The sequence below is a fragment of the Cyclospora cayetanensis genome, unplaced genomic scaffold (genome assembly GCF_002999335.1).
Source record: "Cyclospora cayetanensis isolate NF1_C8 unplaced genomic scaffold, CcayRef3 CcayRef3_contig_169, whole genome shotgun sequence".
In the NCBI taxonomy this organism is placed as follows: domain Eukaryota; phylum Apicomplexa; class Conoidasida; order Eucoccidiorida; family Eimeriidae; genus Cyclospora; species Cyclospora cayetanensis.
Genome location: NW_020312113.1, coordinates 39,124 through 51,517, shown reverse-complemented (window position 1 = coordinate 51,517; position 12,394 = coordinate 39,124). Strand labels below are relative to the sequence as shown.

Below are 12,394 nucleotides of genomic sequence, written 5' to 3'. Positions count from 1 at the left end.
CGCCATCCCAACATGGCGTCGGGGTATAATTCTCGGAGCTTGTTCTCCGTCAACCTTGAGATTCCCTACGACAAGAACCACCTTTTCAGACTCGTGGGAACCATGACCGCCTTCACCCTGACAGCCATCAATGTCAGCGCTCTTGTATTTTACTATGTACGCACCCCAGAACAACCACATCGCATTTTTTACACATACACGCCCATCAACACACTCAAACAACCTTCTACTCTGGAGAAAAAGAAAGGCCACTCTCCACCGATCTGCAGCGGCGCCTTTCCCTCACTGTCTTTTTGCTTGTCTCTCCCTCTCCCTGTGCATGTATGTATATGTGTACGTATGTGCTCAAGTATGTATGCATGTATGTATGTGTCTGTGTATATATGTATCTATGTGAGTGTGTGCATGTATGCGTATAGACATGTCTGTTTGTGTCTGTCTGCCTTTCATTCCCCATGTTCCCTTAATTCATGCCGCACGACGCTGTTTTGAAGCAGTGACCCTTAAAATGCCTGGAAGCCTCTCTCGTTTTTCGTCTCTTGAGCGCCGCGGCGTCTTCCTGCGTCCTCTTCGGCTGCACCTTGGGCCTGTCACCCTCTTCGCTGGCCTTCTCTTCTTTGACTCTGACTCATTGCTTCACGCAGCCTGTTTTACTCCAGCTGCTCCCACCCGCTCTCACTCGGCAGGCGCTGTTACTCGTTCCCGCGCGGGAGGACTGTTCTTTAGTAATGCGCCTCCTACTGCTGTTTCCTTTCCTCTTTGTGGCCAACGCGTGCACGGCAGTTCGTTCTCTGCGATCGTGGGTTTGCTGCAGTCCACGGATTCCACCGTGGCAGTGAACTCACGGTACGGTCTTCTGTTGGTCGTATTGGTGGAAGGATGGCTTCTCACTTGGTTTCAACTCAAGACGCACCTTTGCAACTACGCAGACAATGTGCGGTTAATCCGGCCTGCTTTCCTTTAGCTGCCGCCAGCGGCTGTCACGTGACAGGCGCTGTTCTTTAGTTGCGCGTGGGAGGACCGTTTTTAAGTGGAATGCTCCTCCAACTGCTGCTGTTTTTTCTCTGTCGGTGGCCTTCACTTTTCTTGACGCTCCTCACATTTCGCCATATTCTTCCCAATTCCTGGTCATGTGTGTCTTCCTCCAGATCGACGCATTCAAAGAATATGAATGGCAGTCCCTCTTCAATGATGCATATGGGGCAGTAGACAGAAGCACCATATGTGAAAATGTCAAGATCATGGTCTTCGTGGCCACTGGCGTCAGTGCATCCTGTTGACGCTCGTTGTGCAGGTTGCTGCTGTTCTCTGTTTGGCCTACTGCTGCCTTCTTCCTTATTTCAAGTTGCACTTTTGCTTATTAGGCGGATCATTGCACTTTGGTTGCTGTGTGTGCTTCTTCTGTGTTGTTGTGGGTGGCCGCTGCCACCATTCGCTGCGCTTTGAGGCTTGTCGTGCTGTTTCTGTTCGTCGATTAATGCTTTCTTCCGCTCGCTGCACGCGCTCTTGCTCTCCCCATTCGCCTCGGATCTTCTCTCCATCGTTCTCTTTGCCTCTCGCCGAACGAGTCTTTCTGCTTCATGTGGGCGGCTCGCAAAAATCTTTGGCTGCGGCCACAGCACGCGGGTTGGGGCTGAGCTTGCGGGTTCTGATTGTGCTGCAGTGTTTGATCGTGTCTCTCGGGTCTTCCCTTTTCGCCTTGATCCTCGCAGTCGTCACACGACATAGAGGCAACCCGGAATTGCGTCCGCAGCAGCACCTCCGTCACTGCGGAATCGCCATTGTAGGGTTAGAGCTTTACTGTATCGACTTTAGAAGTTTGGCCCCCTTTTGCCTTTTGCAGAAGTTGCTCTAACAGAGGGAGGGCCCGTCCTCCCACTATGTAGATGAGAGACGTGCTTCTGATAGGAAGTCGTTGTTTCTGTGCTGTGGTGCAGATGATCATGGGGGCCTGTATGGCGGGGATCATATTACCGCCGATCGTATTCACCTTCATGCTGCCCGATTTTGTGTGAGAGTTGCTTCTGGTGTATTGCTGCTGTCAGTGCTGCTGGCGGGATAGGATTCCCACAGCAACAATATGATGGATGCTCTCACCTGCCATGCTGGTGGCGTGTTTCGTCCTGTTTTGCGGCTGGCTTTCCGGCGGCAGCTCGTGTTGTACGGCGCCTATCTGCAGGGTCTGCATTCCTGTGGTGTTGCTTCCTTCCACTTGGGTGCAGCATGCTAGAAAACACGCCCGTGAGCATTAGGGAAGGCGTTTTTGTCGGGGCCCTCGCGGGCGTGGGAATCATCCCTGCAATCGTAGGGTATCACTTGTAAGCTGCCCCCGCTTTCCCCCCGTCGCCACTGCTGCTGTGATTCCGTTTGTTTTTGTTGGGGCCTTCTCCTCTGTCATCTCAAGAAATCTTCGATCAAGGACTCTGCTGCAATCTCTGGGTATCTCAGTATTGGAGAGAGACTTCTCTGTGATTGTACACGCCTCGTCTTGTAGAGGGGTGCACAGCCTCTATAAATGTTTCTTCTGGCTGTTGCGAACTGGAAGTGGGTGGGTGATTCTGCGTGTGAAGTTTCTTTTTCTAAGGAACGCTGTACGCTATATGCTGCCCGCTCCTCCCTGCCTATCTCTAAGCTCTCCAATATCCACTCTCCCTGATTCTGGCGCGTTTCTGAGAGGCTTCCGGCAGCATTTCATTCGGCTCCATTTGCCGATTGATAGGCTGAAACAGCCTCTGCTCTCATTAAGTCTTCGTTGCTCGCGCTTGTGTGCAATTTTCCCTTTCCATTGACGTTCTGTTGCTCCTACTGCTGCCTCGCTGCGCTGGATATCTATCCCCCCCTCTATCGTGCTCGTCTGCTTTCCCCCCATTGCCGGTCTCTTCCCTCGCGACGCCTCAATTTATATGGGTCACTCGCTCCGTCTGTCGCTCTCCGCGTCTCAGAGATAAATCAGTCTTAAAGAGCAAGATGGAATTTGAAACGCTGATATGGACCTCTGCATACGATGAAAATGCCACCAAGCGGCAGAAAATGCTAGCCGACGCAGACGCTCTTGAGGCGGCCAAGATGGGCGGCTTGGTGGCGCCGGCTGATCTAGCGAGACAAGGTGACTCTCAGCAGCAGCATGCACACAGTTTGAAGCCAATAACATAAAACGGAGGCAAAGGTTGGACTTTCGGCTGTGTGTATTTTCCTGTGCACATGCAGCTGTCGGTCCCGCCCAGCATAGCGTCGACAAATACCTCATTCAGCGCACAGGGCCTTGGCGATGACAACAAAGAGTAAGGTATGCGTGTGTGTGTTTGTGGTGGTGGTGGGGCGCACCGGGGGAATGGAAGGGTGACCTGTTCGCTCTCTTTAAGTATCCCGTCTGAAAGATGTCCTACCCAAAACGCAATGCTCCGTGGCGAGCATCATGTTTGCAAGTATACTGTACTGGTAAAGGAGAACTGCAAAAATTTTTAATGTATACTTGCGTCTAAGGCTCGACGCGTGGGGTATATTTTCAAGGTAATATAGAGACTTTACACTAATGCTGTTTACTGGAGTCGGTGTTTTTTGCTTGCTTTTTTTGTGTAGGCTCAGCTATACTTGTCAAGTGTACGGACGGCTAAACTGTGGAATGATCTGCGGCGTCTTGCCTTGCGGCAGCAGCTGCCGTCGTGCGTCCTTCTTCGTAATGCACGAGTTGGACTGTGCTATAAGGCATTATCATTCTTGTGAGATAACCGCGGAACTGCTACGTCGTGGCAGTGTCTTCTTTGAGCATTAGCTTTACATTTGTGAGTGCATGCATGCATACACACCTCTAGAGCTTGTATATGAGTATCGGTTTTGCCCGCGTGAGTTCCTACGTCTACTCGTATATTGTTGCAGTTATTCACACATGTGTAGCAGCATGTGGACGTAATCAACTGGCAAAGTTTGCTAGTTGTATTTCTTGTAGTTAGCGGGTGCAAGCGTGAGAGCTTTTATTCTGTGAAACGAAATCCCTGGACTTCCGCATACACTCGAACAGACTCTTTGGAATTGAGGCTCTTTTGCACACCAGGTATATATGCATATATATATATATATATATATATATATATATATATATATATATATATATATATTCCCAGAGAGACAAGCTTACAGTATGATTCGGCTGAGTGGTGCCCTTGAGACTTTCTTTATTCTATCTAACCCAAGGGGACGCCCCAAACACCCTCCCAGCGACTCGAATTCACCGAAAAGATCTGTAAGCGACATCTCCAGATTTGGAGTGACGCATCCTTCTTGAGGTGCAAAATACAACCTTTCTGGCCTTGGGTCCGTCTGCTTCTACACAAACTAGAGGCCCCGAGGGCTCCTCTATGCGCAGGTGCTAAAGCTAAAAGCCTCCCATTCAAAAGAGCGGCTCTGCGTGCACAACTTGTTCGATCTCACCACCAGCGTCACAACGCCGTTTTCCAACATGAGCTGGGGCCTTTGATTACTAAAACACATCCGCGGACGTAAAGCCGCTAAGGCCGCCATTTCCCCCCTCACCGGCTCCCCTTCCCCCTTCCCTGCCATGCCATGCCCGTAACTCCTGGAGTCTCCCGCAGGACCTTCCACGTTACATGTTGATGACTTCGGCGACAGCACCGAGAAAGCCCAACAATTGCAAGGCCAGCAGGAGGCGTCGAAACGCATAAAGAGGGTGGTGGTCCGGCCTTTCACTGCATTTTAAAGGGTCTCGCCAGGGTGGCCCCTGCCAATTGCAGACCATGTGCAGACCGACAGTGACGAAGACATTCGGTGAGTACACCAGAACCTGTGGCTGCTGCTGGTCCTGCACCAGCGGCAGGAGCGAGCGACTATTTAGGAGCAGACACATGGCAACAACTCCGAAGGCAAACGTGGACAGGATTTGCGGGAGGTGATGCTGCAAGACGAGCAGTAGCTGGTGCTGCAGCGTCTGCAGCACCGACTTCGATCCTGCTGTGTCTAATGGCCACTCGAGGGAGCTCAGCAGCCGCCGTAAAGCAAGTGCTGCTTCTGCTTCGCACTGTGCAACGCACATGCACCGGCAAATACCAACGCGCGACTGACACCGGTCGTGCTGCTGTTGCAATGGCAGAAGCTGCTGCTGTGGGGTCTCGCTAGGGGGCGTCGTTCGCTGCTGCAGGTGCAGGGGAGAGCTAGCCGTTTTTAGAGCAGCAGAAGACGCTTCCGCAGTGGGTGCAGCAGCAGCAGCACCACCACCACCACTACCACCTGACTGTGCAGCAACCACGGCAACAGCTGCGAGCGCCTTCAGCAACGCTGGGTGGCAGTGCGGGATGGCAAAGAGCGCAGCAGAGGCGGCTACACACGCGGTGCTGCTAAATCCAGCAGCAGCAAACAGCACAAGCATTAGGCCTCTGAAGGTGACTTCCTCGAGGAGCGGTGCAACAAACAAACACTTGATCTGGTCAGCTACACCAGCCACAGTGCCGTCGTGGTTTGCTGTGGCTGCTGCTGAGGGTGAGGCCTCGTTCAACTCATTTGCGGCAGCAGGAGCAGCAGCTTCTGCCGCTTTGGGCACTCTAAGGACCCTAGAGAAGGACAAGCTCCCTGTGGACACGCACAGCGGAACGCTGTAAAGCAGCAGCAGGAAACGCAGAGATTGCAATGCAGCCGCAGCCGCTGCAGAGAAAAAGGCGTCCCACGACACCGGCCATCCCAAGAGCAGCAGAAGGCATTGCAGCCGTCGGGAGGATTCTGCTTGTGCTGCCGCTGCTGCTAAAGGCGTCCCCGCTGCTGGTTGCTCTTCAAAGGGCGAAGGCTCCTCAGAACGCGCAGCTGCGGATGCGAGGCCTCTTCCGACTCCTGAAAATAGAGGAGTGGCTGGGTGGCAGCTCAGAGGAGGCAGCAAGGCGTGCATTAGCCCTACACTGAGGCCACAGTAGGCTAGCAGAGACACACACCGCAGAAGGAATACACGGGGCATCCTGCTATCCTCCTTCAGAAGGCGCGCTAAGAGCTGTAAAACAGCGATCTTCCACGTCCAAGTGCAGCAATTTTTGCTGCAGCAGTTCCGGCCGTTGCTGCTGCTGCTGAGTTCGTGTGTCTTGACTTCCGTATGCCGAGTGTACGTAGAGCGGCTAATGCTGCTGCTCCTCTTGCTGTTGCTGCTGCTGCTGCTGTCATCCTCGTTGCTGCTGCTGTCGGTGCTGTTGCTCTTGGCGCTGCTGCTGTTGTTGTTGGTGCTGCCTCTGCTGCTGCTGCAAAACCCACCGCAGCTGGTGCGGCAGCGCGAACGGTGCGACCGCCACAGCTGCCACAAGATGCAGCAGCACTGTGCCACGTACAGCGTTACCGGATATAGTGCAGCTAAAACGAGGCTTGCGGCAGCGGCAGCAAGCGGAGCAATTGAAAAATTGCAGAGGATGTGATGGTGCTGTAGGCTTGATCCTTTACCCGTTGGCAAGCGGAAGCCGTTCGTGCTGTCGCTGTTTCGGCGGATGATGCATAGAAGAGTCACAGAGACTGCTGCTGCGCAGAAGACAAGGGGTATCTTGTAGTTGCTGCCCGGATGCTCAGCTGCGAGTGCTGTTGTTGCTGTGTGGCCTCCTCGCGGAAAGGGCCTCGCAGCTAAAGGCACCCTCCTGGGTGCTTCAGCGATATTGTTATTCATCGGGCAGCACTTTGCAGAAACCCTCATTCGTAAGTCCGAACAACACGCATCAAGACAGCCTGCCTCTCTGTCTTCGCATGCAGCCCCATGCAACGCATGGGCTCCCCTGGTAAGGAGGGGGCCAAAGCAGCCACCAGACCCTACACCGTCTACACAAAAGGCGGCTTTCAAAACACCAATCTGCGAGCGCTGCTGCTGTTCTCATGGGCTGCACATCTGACGCCCTCATACTCCTTGGAGTGCCTCCCCTAACCTTCCTCTTCATCGAACACGCGCCTAGCACAAGCAGCGCTGTATTTCCTCTCACAAGAAGGCTGTACTTCCTCTCACAAGAAGGGCTGTACACCCTGTCTCAAGAAGGGCTGTACACTCTCGCACATGAAGCGCTCCCACCGGCAGGCCCTCTGAGGCAGTCGTTCCTTGGCTGCCTCTGACTGGGCAAAAGCTCCTCAAGACACTCCACCCTCCACACGCCCTATAAACCAAATTCCTGGAGATGGTAGCTGCGGCATATCTCCGCTGGTGCTCAGGGCCTACTATCGTGGCCGTTGTGCTGTACGCAACGGCGCTTTGCACACGTACGCGCTCCTAAACATTTAGTTTCCCAGCACGTAACCCTCCACAGCACGCCAGCGACAAGAGATCAGCTCCTCTGCGATGCTTCTTTAATGTCGAGTTCAACGGTTTAGAGCATGTGCTTTCCGCTGTGTACTGCAGGGGTTTGGTGCTGGGAGGCCGCTCTATCCGTGGGCTTCTTCCTTCTTGCACTGCTCTGCAGGAGCGCCACCCTCCGCAGTAGGCTTCATTCCCTCTTGCATCATCATCATCACCACCATCCCCTACCACCATCCCCCTACCACCCTCCCCGTTGCTCTCGCTTTTCTACGATTGCCGCCTCCTAAATTTCATGCTGGCCCTTTTCTTCTTCCACCCCTCCGATCACTCCGCAGCTGCTAAACGCACTCCTCAAAAGACTGATTTTCCGGCACTTTCTCTGTGTGGCTGCTCCTGCTTTTGCTGCAGCTGCTGCCGCAGCGTACTTAGATCCTCTGCACCGGCTTTTGCTGCTCCAGAAGCAGCAGCGCCAGCCCTCCCTACGACCCCTCTCGACTTCCCCAGCTGATGGCAGTCGCTGGGGTGTCTTTTCAGCCTTCGTGCTGCCTCGTCTCCGCCCCGTATTTGATCCGCTGCCACAGCTCTTTCTCTGCACCTGGTTGTCTGCCGTTGCTGCCGCTGCTGCTGCTGCTGCACTGGCAGCAACAGGCGGTGTACAGCTGCCGCTAGCGGCCCTCCTTCTGGCTGCAAGCCACGCGTAAGCTTCGCCTGCCACACCGTCATCGCATCTCCAGTGGGAGGACTGCCCCATTGTCGAGTTCTTTGTTGCCTTTTCGAAACATGCGACGCCCTACCGCGAAAGGCTGAGTCCCCTAGGTGCGGCAGAAGTATGAACACCAACCGCATGCCTTCGAAAGTGTGTGCGCACAGGTTTTGCTGCACGTACCGCTATGCAGCGCGGCAGCAGCACATCGTGCTGCTATGCCGCCCGCTACCCATGCCTGTGCTGTCCCTTCATCTGGCGTCTGTGAGTTCTACCCCTGTCTGTGTTTCCCTCGCACTAGGTGTCTGCACTCTGCAGGTTAGGTGACTTTTTGACGCTGCTGCGGATTGCAGCACTCAAGGCATGCCTTCCCCTTCCCCCCCTCCCCCCCAAAGGCCAGCATGCGTTCTACGCCCCCAGCAGACCCCCCTTTCTGCTCTTTTGCTGCCCGTTTTTTTAATGAACATCCTCGAGCTACTGTCATTTCTTCTGGCGTCTCTGTACGCCCGGCTGTCTGCCGTGCTGCGGCGGGGTTTTGCAATGCAGGGCCTCGTGGAAGTGATCATATCTGTGACGATTGCTCTGGCAGCGTGGGTACTGCTGCTGCTTTCTGCGGCAGCAGCCACTTTATCGCAGCAGCTGTTGCTGCACCTGGATGCGTTCTCCAGTCAGCAGCACGCGAAGACCCTCGTTGCAGCTCCCGTCACTGCTGTGCTGCAAGTGCTGCAGCAGCGGCTGCAGCACCTGCTGCTGCTCTCGTCATCTTCCACCATCACCCCAGCCGCAACAGCAGCAGCACTAGCAGCACCACGAACGCAGCCCGTCGACGCCTCCGCGCTCCAAGAAGCGTGAGTTGCACCTGGGGGCTCTATGGCGTCTTAGGACTGCAAAGTGGCGGGAACACGCAAGCGTATAGCTTGCATTTTGTTTGTGGCTGCCGCAGCCTCTTTTGGGCCGCTTTTCTCGCGCTTCTCTGGCTTATGTCAGTGCTGCAGCAGCGGCACACAGCGGAAATCCACAGCAGACCCTGGAGAGACGTGAGCAGCAAACACATCCACAACGCAAACACCTGCTGCAGGCACCTGCTCCTGCCATCGCTGCTCCTGCTGCTGTCGGTTTTGCCATTCTGAGACTGCCGGCCATACCCTTTTTGTAATGCTTCCCTTCGCTGCGCTCTAAAATGCCTACTCCTCGTGCGCCTGCTGCAGGCGGCTGCAGCAGCAGCCTTGCTCCTGCAGCACAAGCCTGAGAGCTGGGAAGATCTGCCTACGGACGTCCCTGTAGGTTCAAGCTCTTCTTCCGTCCGTCACTGCGTCGCTTTCGCCACTTTCTCTCTGAGCAAACTTTTTAGACTCCCGCAGCGGCGGCAGGTGTCTGCAGCAGGTGTTTGCGCCTTGGCTGGTGCAGATCCTTGCGCTCTTGGGCATGCGGCAAGCCGTTTCCTCGCTGCAGCTTTCAGTAAATCAAGCAAAGACCCGTTACGTTCAGCAGCAGTCGTTGGCTCCTAATCCCAAAGGCAGCGCCACGAGCAGCAGCGACGGCGCTTACAGCGGTGGAGGATACGGCGTACGTAAGGACACCAGAGTGGCTCAAGATGCCGCAATCTTTCCCCCACTGAAAGAGGTTGCTGACTTTCGCAGTTGGTATCAAGGGGCCGCTGATGCAGTCGCTGCTTTTTGCATGTCTATGCCGAGAATGGATGCAGCCGGAGCCCCTTGTTTTCCCCGAGACACTTGCAGATTTGCGTGGCCTCGACCTATCTCATTTGCTGCTGCTGCAGCAACAAGACGAGCTGCCGGTGGGTGGCTGCTGCTGTTGGTAGCTGCGGCTAGCTGCATAAAAGGGTTGCTCCTTCTGTCGTGTGCTTGCCGCCTCCGCGCACTGAAGCCTGTACACCGTATCCTCTTCTGAGGCTTCCTGAATGCGCCACGCTTGCTGCTGCGTACCTAAGGTCTTTGAGGCAGTAACATCGCTGGTTCTGCGGCAGTTACGGCTGTACAGCGCCCTCCTGCGACTGCTACCGACGCTTTGCTCTGCTGAAGCGCGCCAGGTTCACGAATCGGTGAGCCTGTTGCCCTCCCTCTTGCTTATGCAGTAGTCACTGCTCTTGCTGGGGCTTTTGTCAAAGTATGGCGTGCGCTTGACCCTTGACGTCTGCTGCAGTCTCTCGAGGGGGATGGCACGCAAGCAGCACTGCCAGCAACTCCGAGCAGAACGGAGATGTCAAGCGGGCTGTTTGGCAGCCAGTGGCATGCTGCAGCAGCAGCGGAGTCCGCGGCGATGCAGCAGCTGCTGCTCACTATGGCAGAACCCCTCAATGCCATTGTTGCGGCAGCAGCTGCAGCAGCAACTGCGGCAGAAGCGCTCACGGGCTGGCTGTGCGTTTTAAACGCCTTGGGAAAAGGTGAGGACTGGCTGCTGTTGCTGCAGCGAGTGGCAGTTCGCGTCTTCACAAACGGGGGGTGGATGCTTAAATGTTGTCTGTCTCCTGCGGCGTAGCGGCCTTCCACGTGCACTGTTGACTGTAATACGGCAGTCGTGATTGTTTACCGCAGGCTTTGGTGTTGTTGGCGCCCAAGTGGCTGTACGCTTCAGCAGAGAGCTCGTAAGGCGTCACAGCGTTGTTGTGTAGCTGCGGGACCGCATACTAGAACCAGCCAGAGGGCGCTGATGCTGTTGCTTTGCAGCTGAATGCGCACTTCTGAGGCGGCCCCCTCAAGAAGAGGCGGCACCGGAAGAATCGAGGGGGGTGTTCAAGGACAGCGCTTGATTCCGTGTTTGTATTACTGCATGCGCAGGCCCTTGCGTCTGTACAGCATGACGCAGCTTTGATTGATCCGCGATACTCGGCACTGCAGCCCATGCTGCAAAGCACCAACACAAGTGAGGCCCACCCTTTCTCTGGGGGTGGTTGTGTGTCTCCATCCAGTTGCTGCGGCCAAGAATTCGATTGCCTGTACTCTGGCATGTGGCGTTGCCGTTCCTGCTGCTGCAGTGCGTGGGTGCCGCTCATGGTGCCATACCTGTATATGTGTGTGCTTTTCCGAGACTGCAGCGATGCGCTCATGCCTGCACCGCCTCCTCGTGTACAGAGCTCCTGTTTTATCAGCAGCACGGGGTTGTTCAGTGTTGGTGCAGCAGCTGCTAGAAAACGCTTTTGCGGACTAGCTTGGCGTATATTTTAATGGCTGCTGCTACTGCTGCTGAAAAGAAATTGGCAGCAGCACTACACATGGGTTGCTGAATAAGGCGCAAGCCTCCCTGGCTGCTGTCAGCTTCCGTCTCAGCCTCTTGGCGCACCACTGACTGACTGTTGCAGCAGAGAGGCCCTTAGAGCACATTGCAAAATGGAGTCTCTAAGAGCCCCTGATGCCAAAGTGACGTGGGAGACCTTTTGCTTTTTCTTGCAGAGTGCAGCAGGACCTGCTTTCGCTGCTGTTTTCAATGCCGTGCCCTGTATTGCTTCTGGGGATGCCAGCCTTCAGAGCTTTTCCAGTCGAACACTGGCCGTTCTATCTTGCCTAAAAAGCGCCTTCCGCGCGGCTGCCGTAGCCCCTGTGACGATTCTCCATCCGCAGGCCTCAATAAGCAGACGCTTCACTCTATACGCACTACAAACTTCGTCTTTAGTGTTTCTTAAGTGAACTACCGCCCTCCCCTGGCCGCTTCCCTCCAAGTTTTCCCAAGGGAAGCGGGCATCTGGTCAATCACAACCAGTTACCCATGACACTTAACCCGCACGCCCACAACGTCGCGTCCTTTTGTATCGAGCAAGCGCTACTCTACAATCAGCACGAGACAAAGCAAACAAGCAATTCTTCGCGTTCTCGAAGTGAAGTGTAACGAGTGCAGGGGGAGGTGCGAGGCCCAGGATTCTGTGTCAAGAGAAAGGCCCTATTAGTTCCTTTCTACGCTGGCACAGCCATGGCTAGATGTCGGTGTTGTGCAGTGCTTAGTCGCCGTATTATGGCTGGGTTTGTCAAGCTTTTAACGTTTGTTTGCCTGCACCCTACCGAGGTGCTTAGAGTGTTTGTGCGCTGTGCGCTTTTTGGGTGTATAGCTAGCCAGAGGAGCTGTTTTCCAGCACAGCACTATGACAATACCATGGTGCCTTCAGTTGAGCTCTGCTGAGGTGGCCCGTAGACGACTCCGTAGCAGGCCAAGCGGCGTACGCGGACTGACTCGCATGGGCTCTTTACACTAACGCCACAACACATATCCCAGGCTTCGAAGTCTAGGGTCGAAGGCATTCGTGGCAAAAAGGGTGGGAGTTCGTTTTAGAGGCTGACCATGGGGGAATGCCGCCCAAAGGATTTTAGGGATTGCGTTTTCTCGGGGGCCAATACCCACAGGGACCAAGAATCCCTACAGTGACCTATATATATAGATATAATATGGTGATGATTTCGGTAGATCCATTATTAGTGGGGGTA

General features: G+C 54.7%; 3 protein-coding genes across 3 annotated transcripts; 2 read left to right on the top strand and 1 right to left on the bottom strand.

The window, feature by feature from the left end:
* The first annotated feature begins 12 nt into the window (after positions 1–12).
* On the top strand, positions 13–3,153 carry LOC34621004. The gene is made up of 7 exons (XM_026337168.1): positions 13–156; positions 815–934; positions 1,149–1,262; positions 1,664–1,783; positions 1,938–2,011; positions 2,223–2,318; positions 2,943–3,153. The coding sequence occupies exons 1-7, from the start codon at positions 13–15 to the stop codon at positions 3,151–3,153; spliced, it is 879 nt and encodes a 292-aa protein (XP_026192953.1).
* A 1,447-nt stretch (positions 3,154–4,600) lies between these two features.
* LOC34621003 lies at positions 4,601–6,670 on the bottom strand. The gene is made up of 4 exons (XM_026337165.1): positions 6,282–6,670; positions 5,803–6,032; positions 5,261–5,763; positions 4,601–5,089 (listed from the first exon to the last, which is right to left on the bottom strand). Exons 1-4 carry the CDS (start codon positions 6,668–6,670, stop codon positions 4,601–4,603), a joined length of 1,611 nt encoding a protein of 536 aa, XP_026192950.1.
* A 1,692-nt stretch (positions 6,671–8,362) lies between these two features.
* Positions 8,363–11,146, top strand: LOC34621002. The gene is made up of 7 exons (XM_026337164.1): positions 8,363–8,551; positions 9,369–9,501; positions 9,656–9,759; positions 9,913–10,023; positions 10,125–10,365; positions 10,517–10,562; positions 11,017–11,146. The coding sequence occupies exons 1-7, from the start codon at positions 8,363–8,365 to the stop codon at positions 11,144–11,146; spliced, it is 954 nt and encodes a 317-aa protein (XP_026192949.1).
* The last annotated feature ends 1,248 nt before the right edge of the window (positions 11,147–12,394 follow it).

Excerpts from the sequence above, each read along its gene's own strand:
- LOC34621004 (XM_026337168.1), top strand. The coding sequence starts at position 13 with ATGGCGTCGGGGTATAATTCTCGGAGCTTGTTCTCCGTCAACCTTGAG. Across the intron at positions 935-1,148 it reads TTTGCAACTACGCAGACAAT|ATCGACGCATTCAAAGAATA; the intron begins GTGCGGTTAATC and ends GTCTTCCTCCAG. Across the intron at positions 1,263-1,663 it reads TGGTCTTCGTGGCCACTGGC|TGTTTGATCGTGTCTCTCGG; the intron begins GTCAGTGCATCC and ends ATTGTGCTGCAG.
- LOC34621003 (XM_026337165.1), bottom strand. The coding sequence starts at position 6,670 with ATGAGGGTTTCTGCAAAGTGCTGCCCGATGAATAACAATATCGCTGAA. Across the intron at positions 5,764-5,802 it reads CCTCGCATCCGCAGCTGCGC|CGGGGACGCCTTTAGCAGCA; the intron begins GTTCTGAGGAGC and ends AGCAACCAGCAG. Across the intron at positions 5,090-5,260 it reads AGGCGCTCGCAGCTGTTGCC|CAGCACGACCGGTGTCAGTC; the intron begins GTGGTTGCTGCA and ends CCATTGCAACAG.
- LOC34621002 (XM_026337164.1), top strand. The coding sequence starts at position 8,363 with ATGCGTTCTACGCCCCCAGCAGACCCCCCTTTCTGCTCTTTTGCTGCC. Across the intron at positions 9,760-9,912 it reads AGCAACAAGACGAGCTGCCG|GTCTTTGAGGCAGTAACATC; the intron begins GTGGGTGGCTGC and ends TGCGTACCTAAG. Across the intron at positions 10,366-10,516 it reads TTTAAACGCCTTGGGAAAAG|GCTTTGGTGTTGTTGGCGCC; the intron begins GTGAGGACTGGC and ends TGTTTACCGCAG.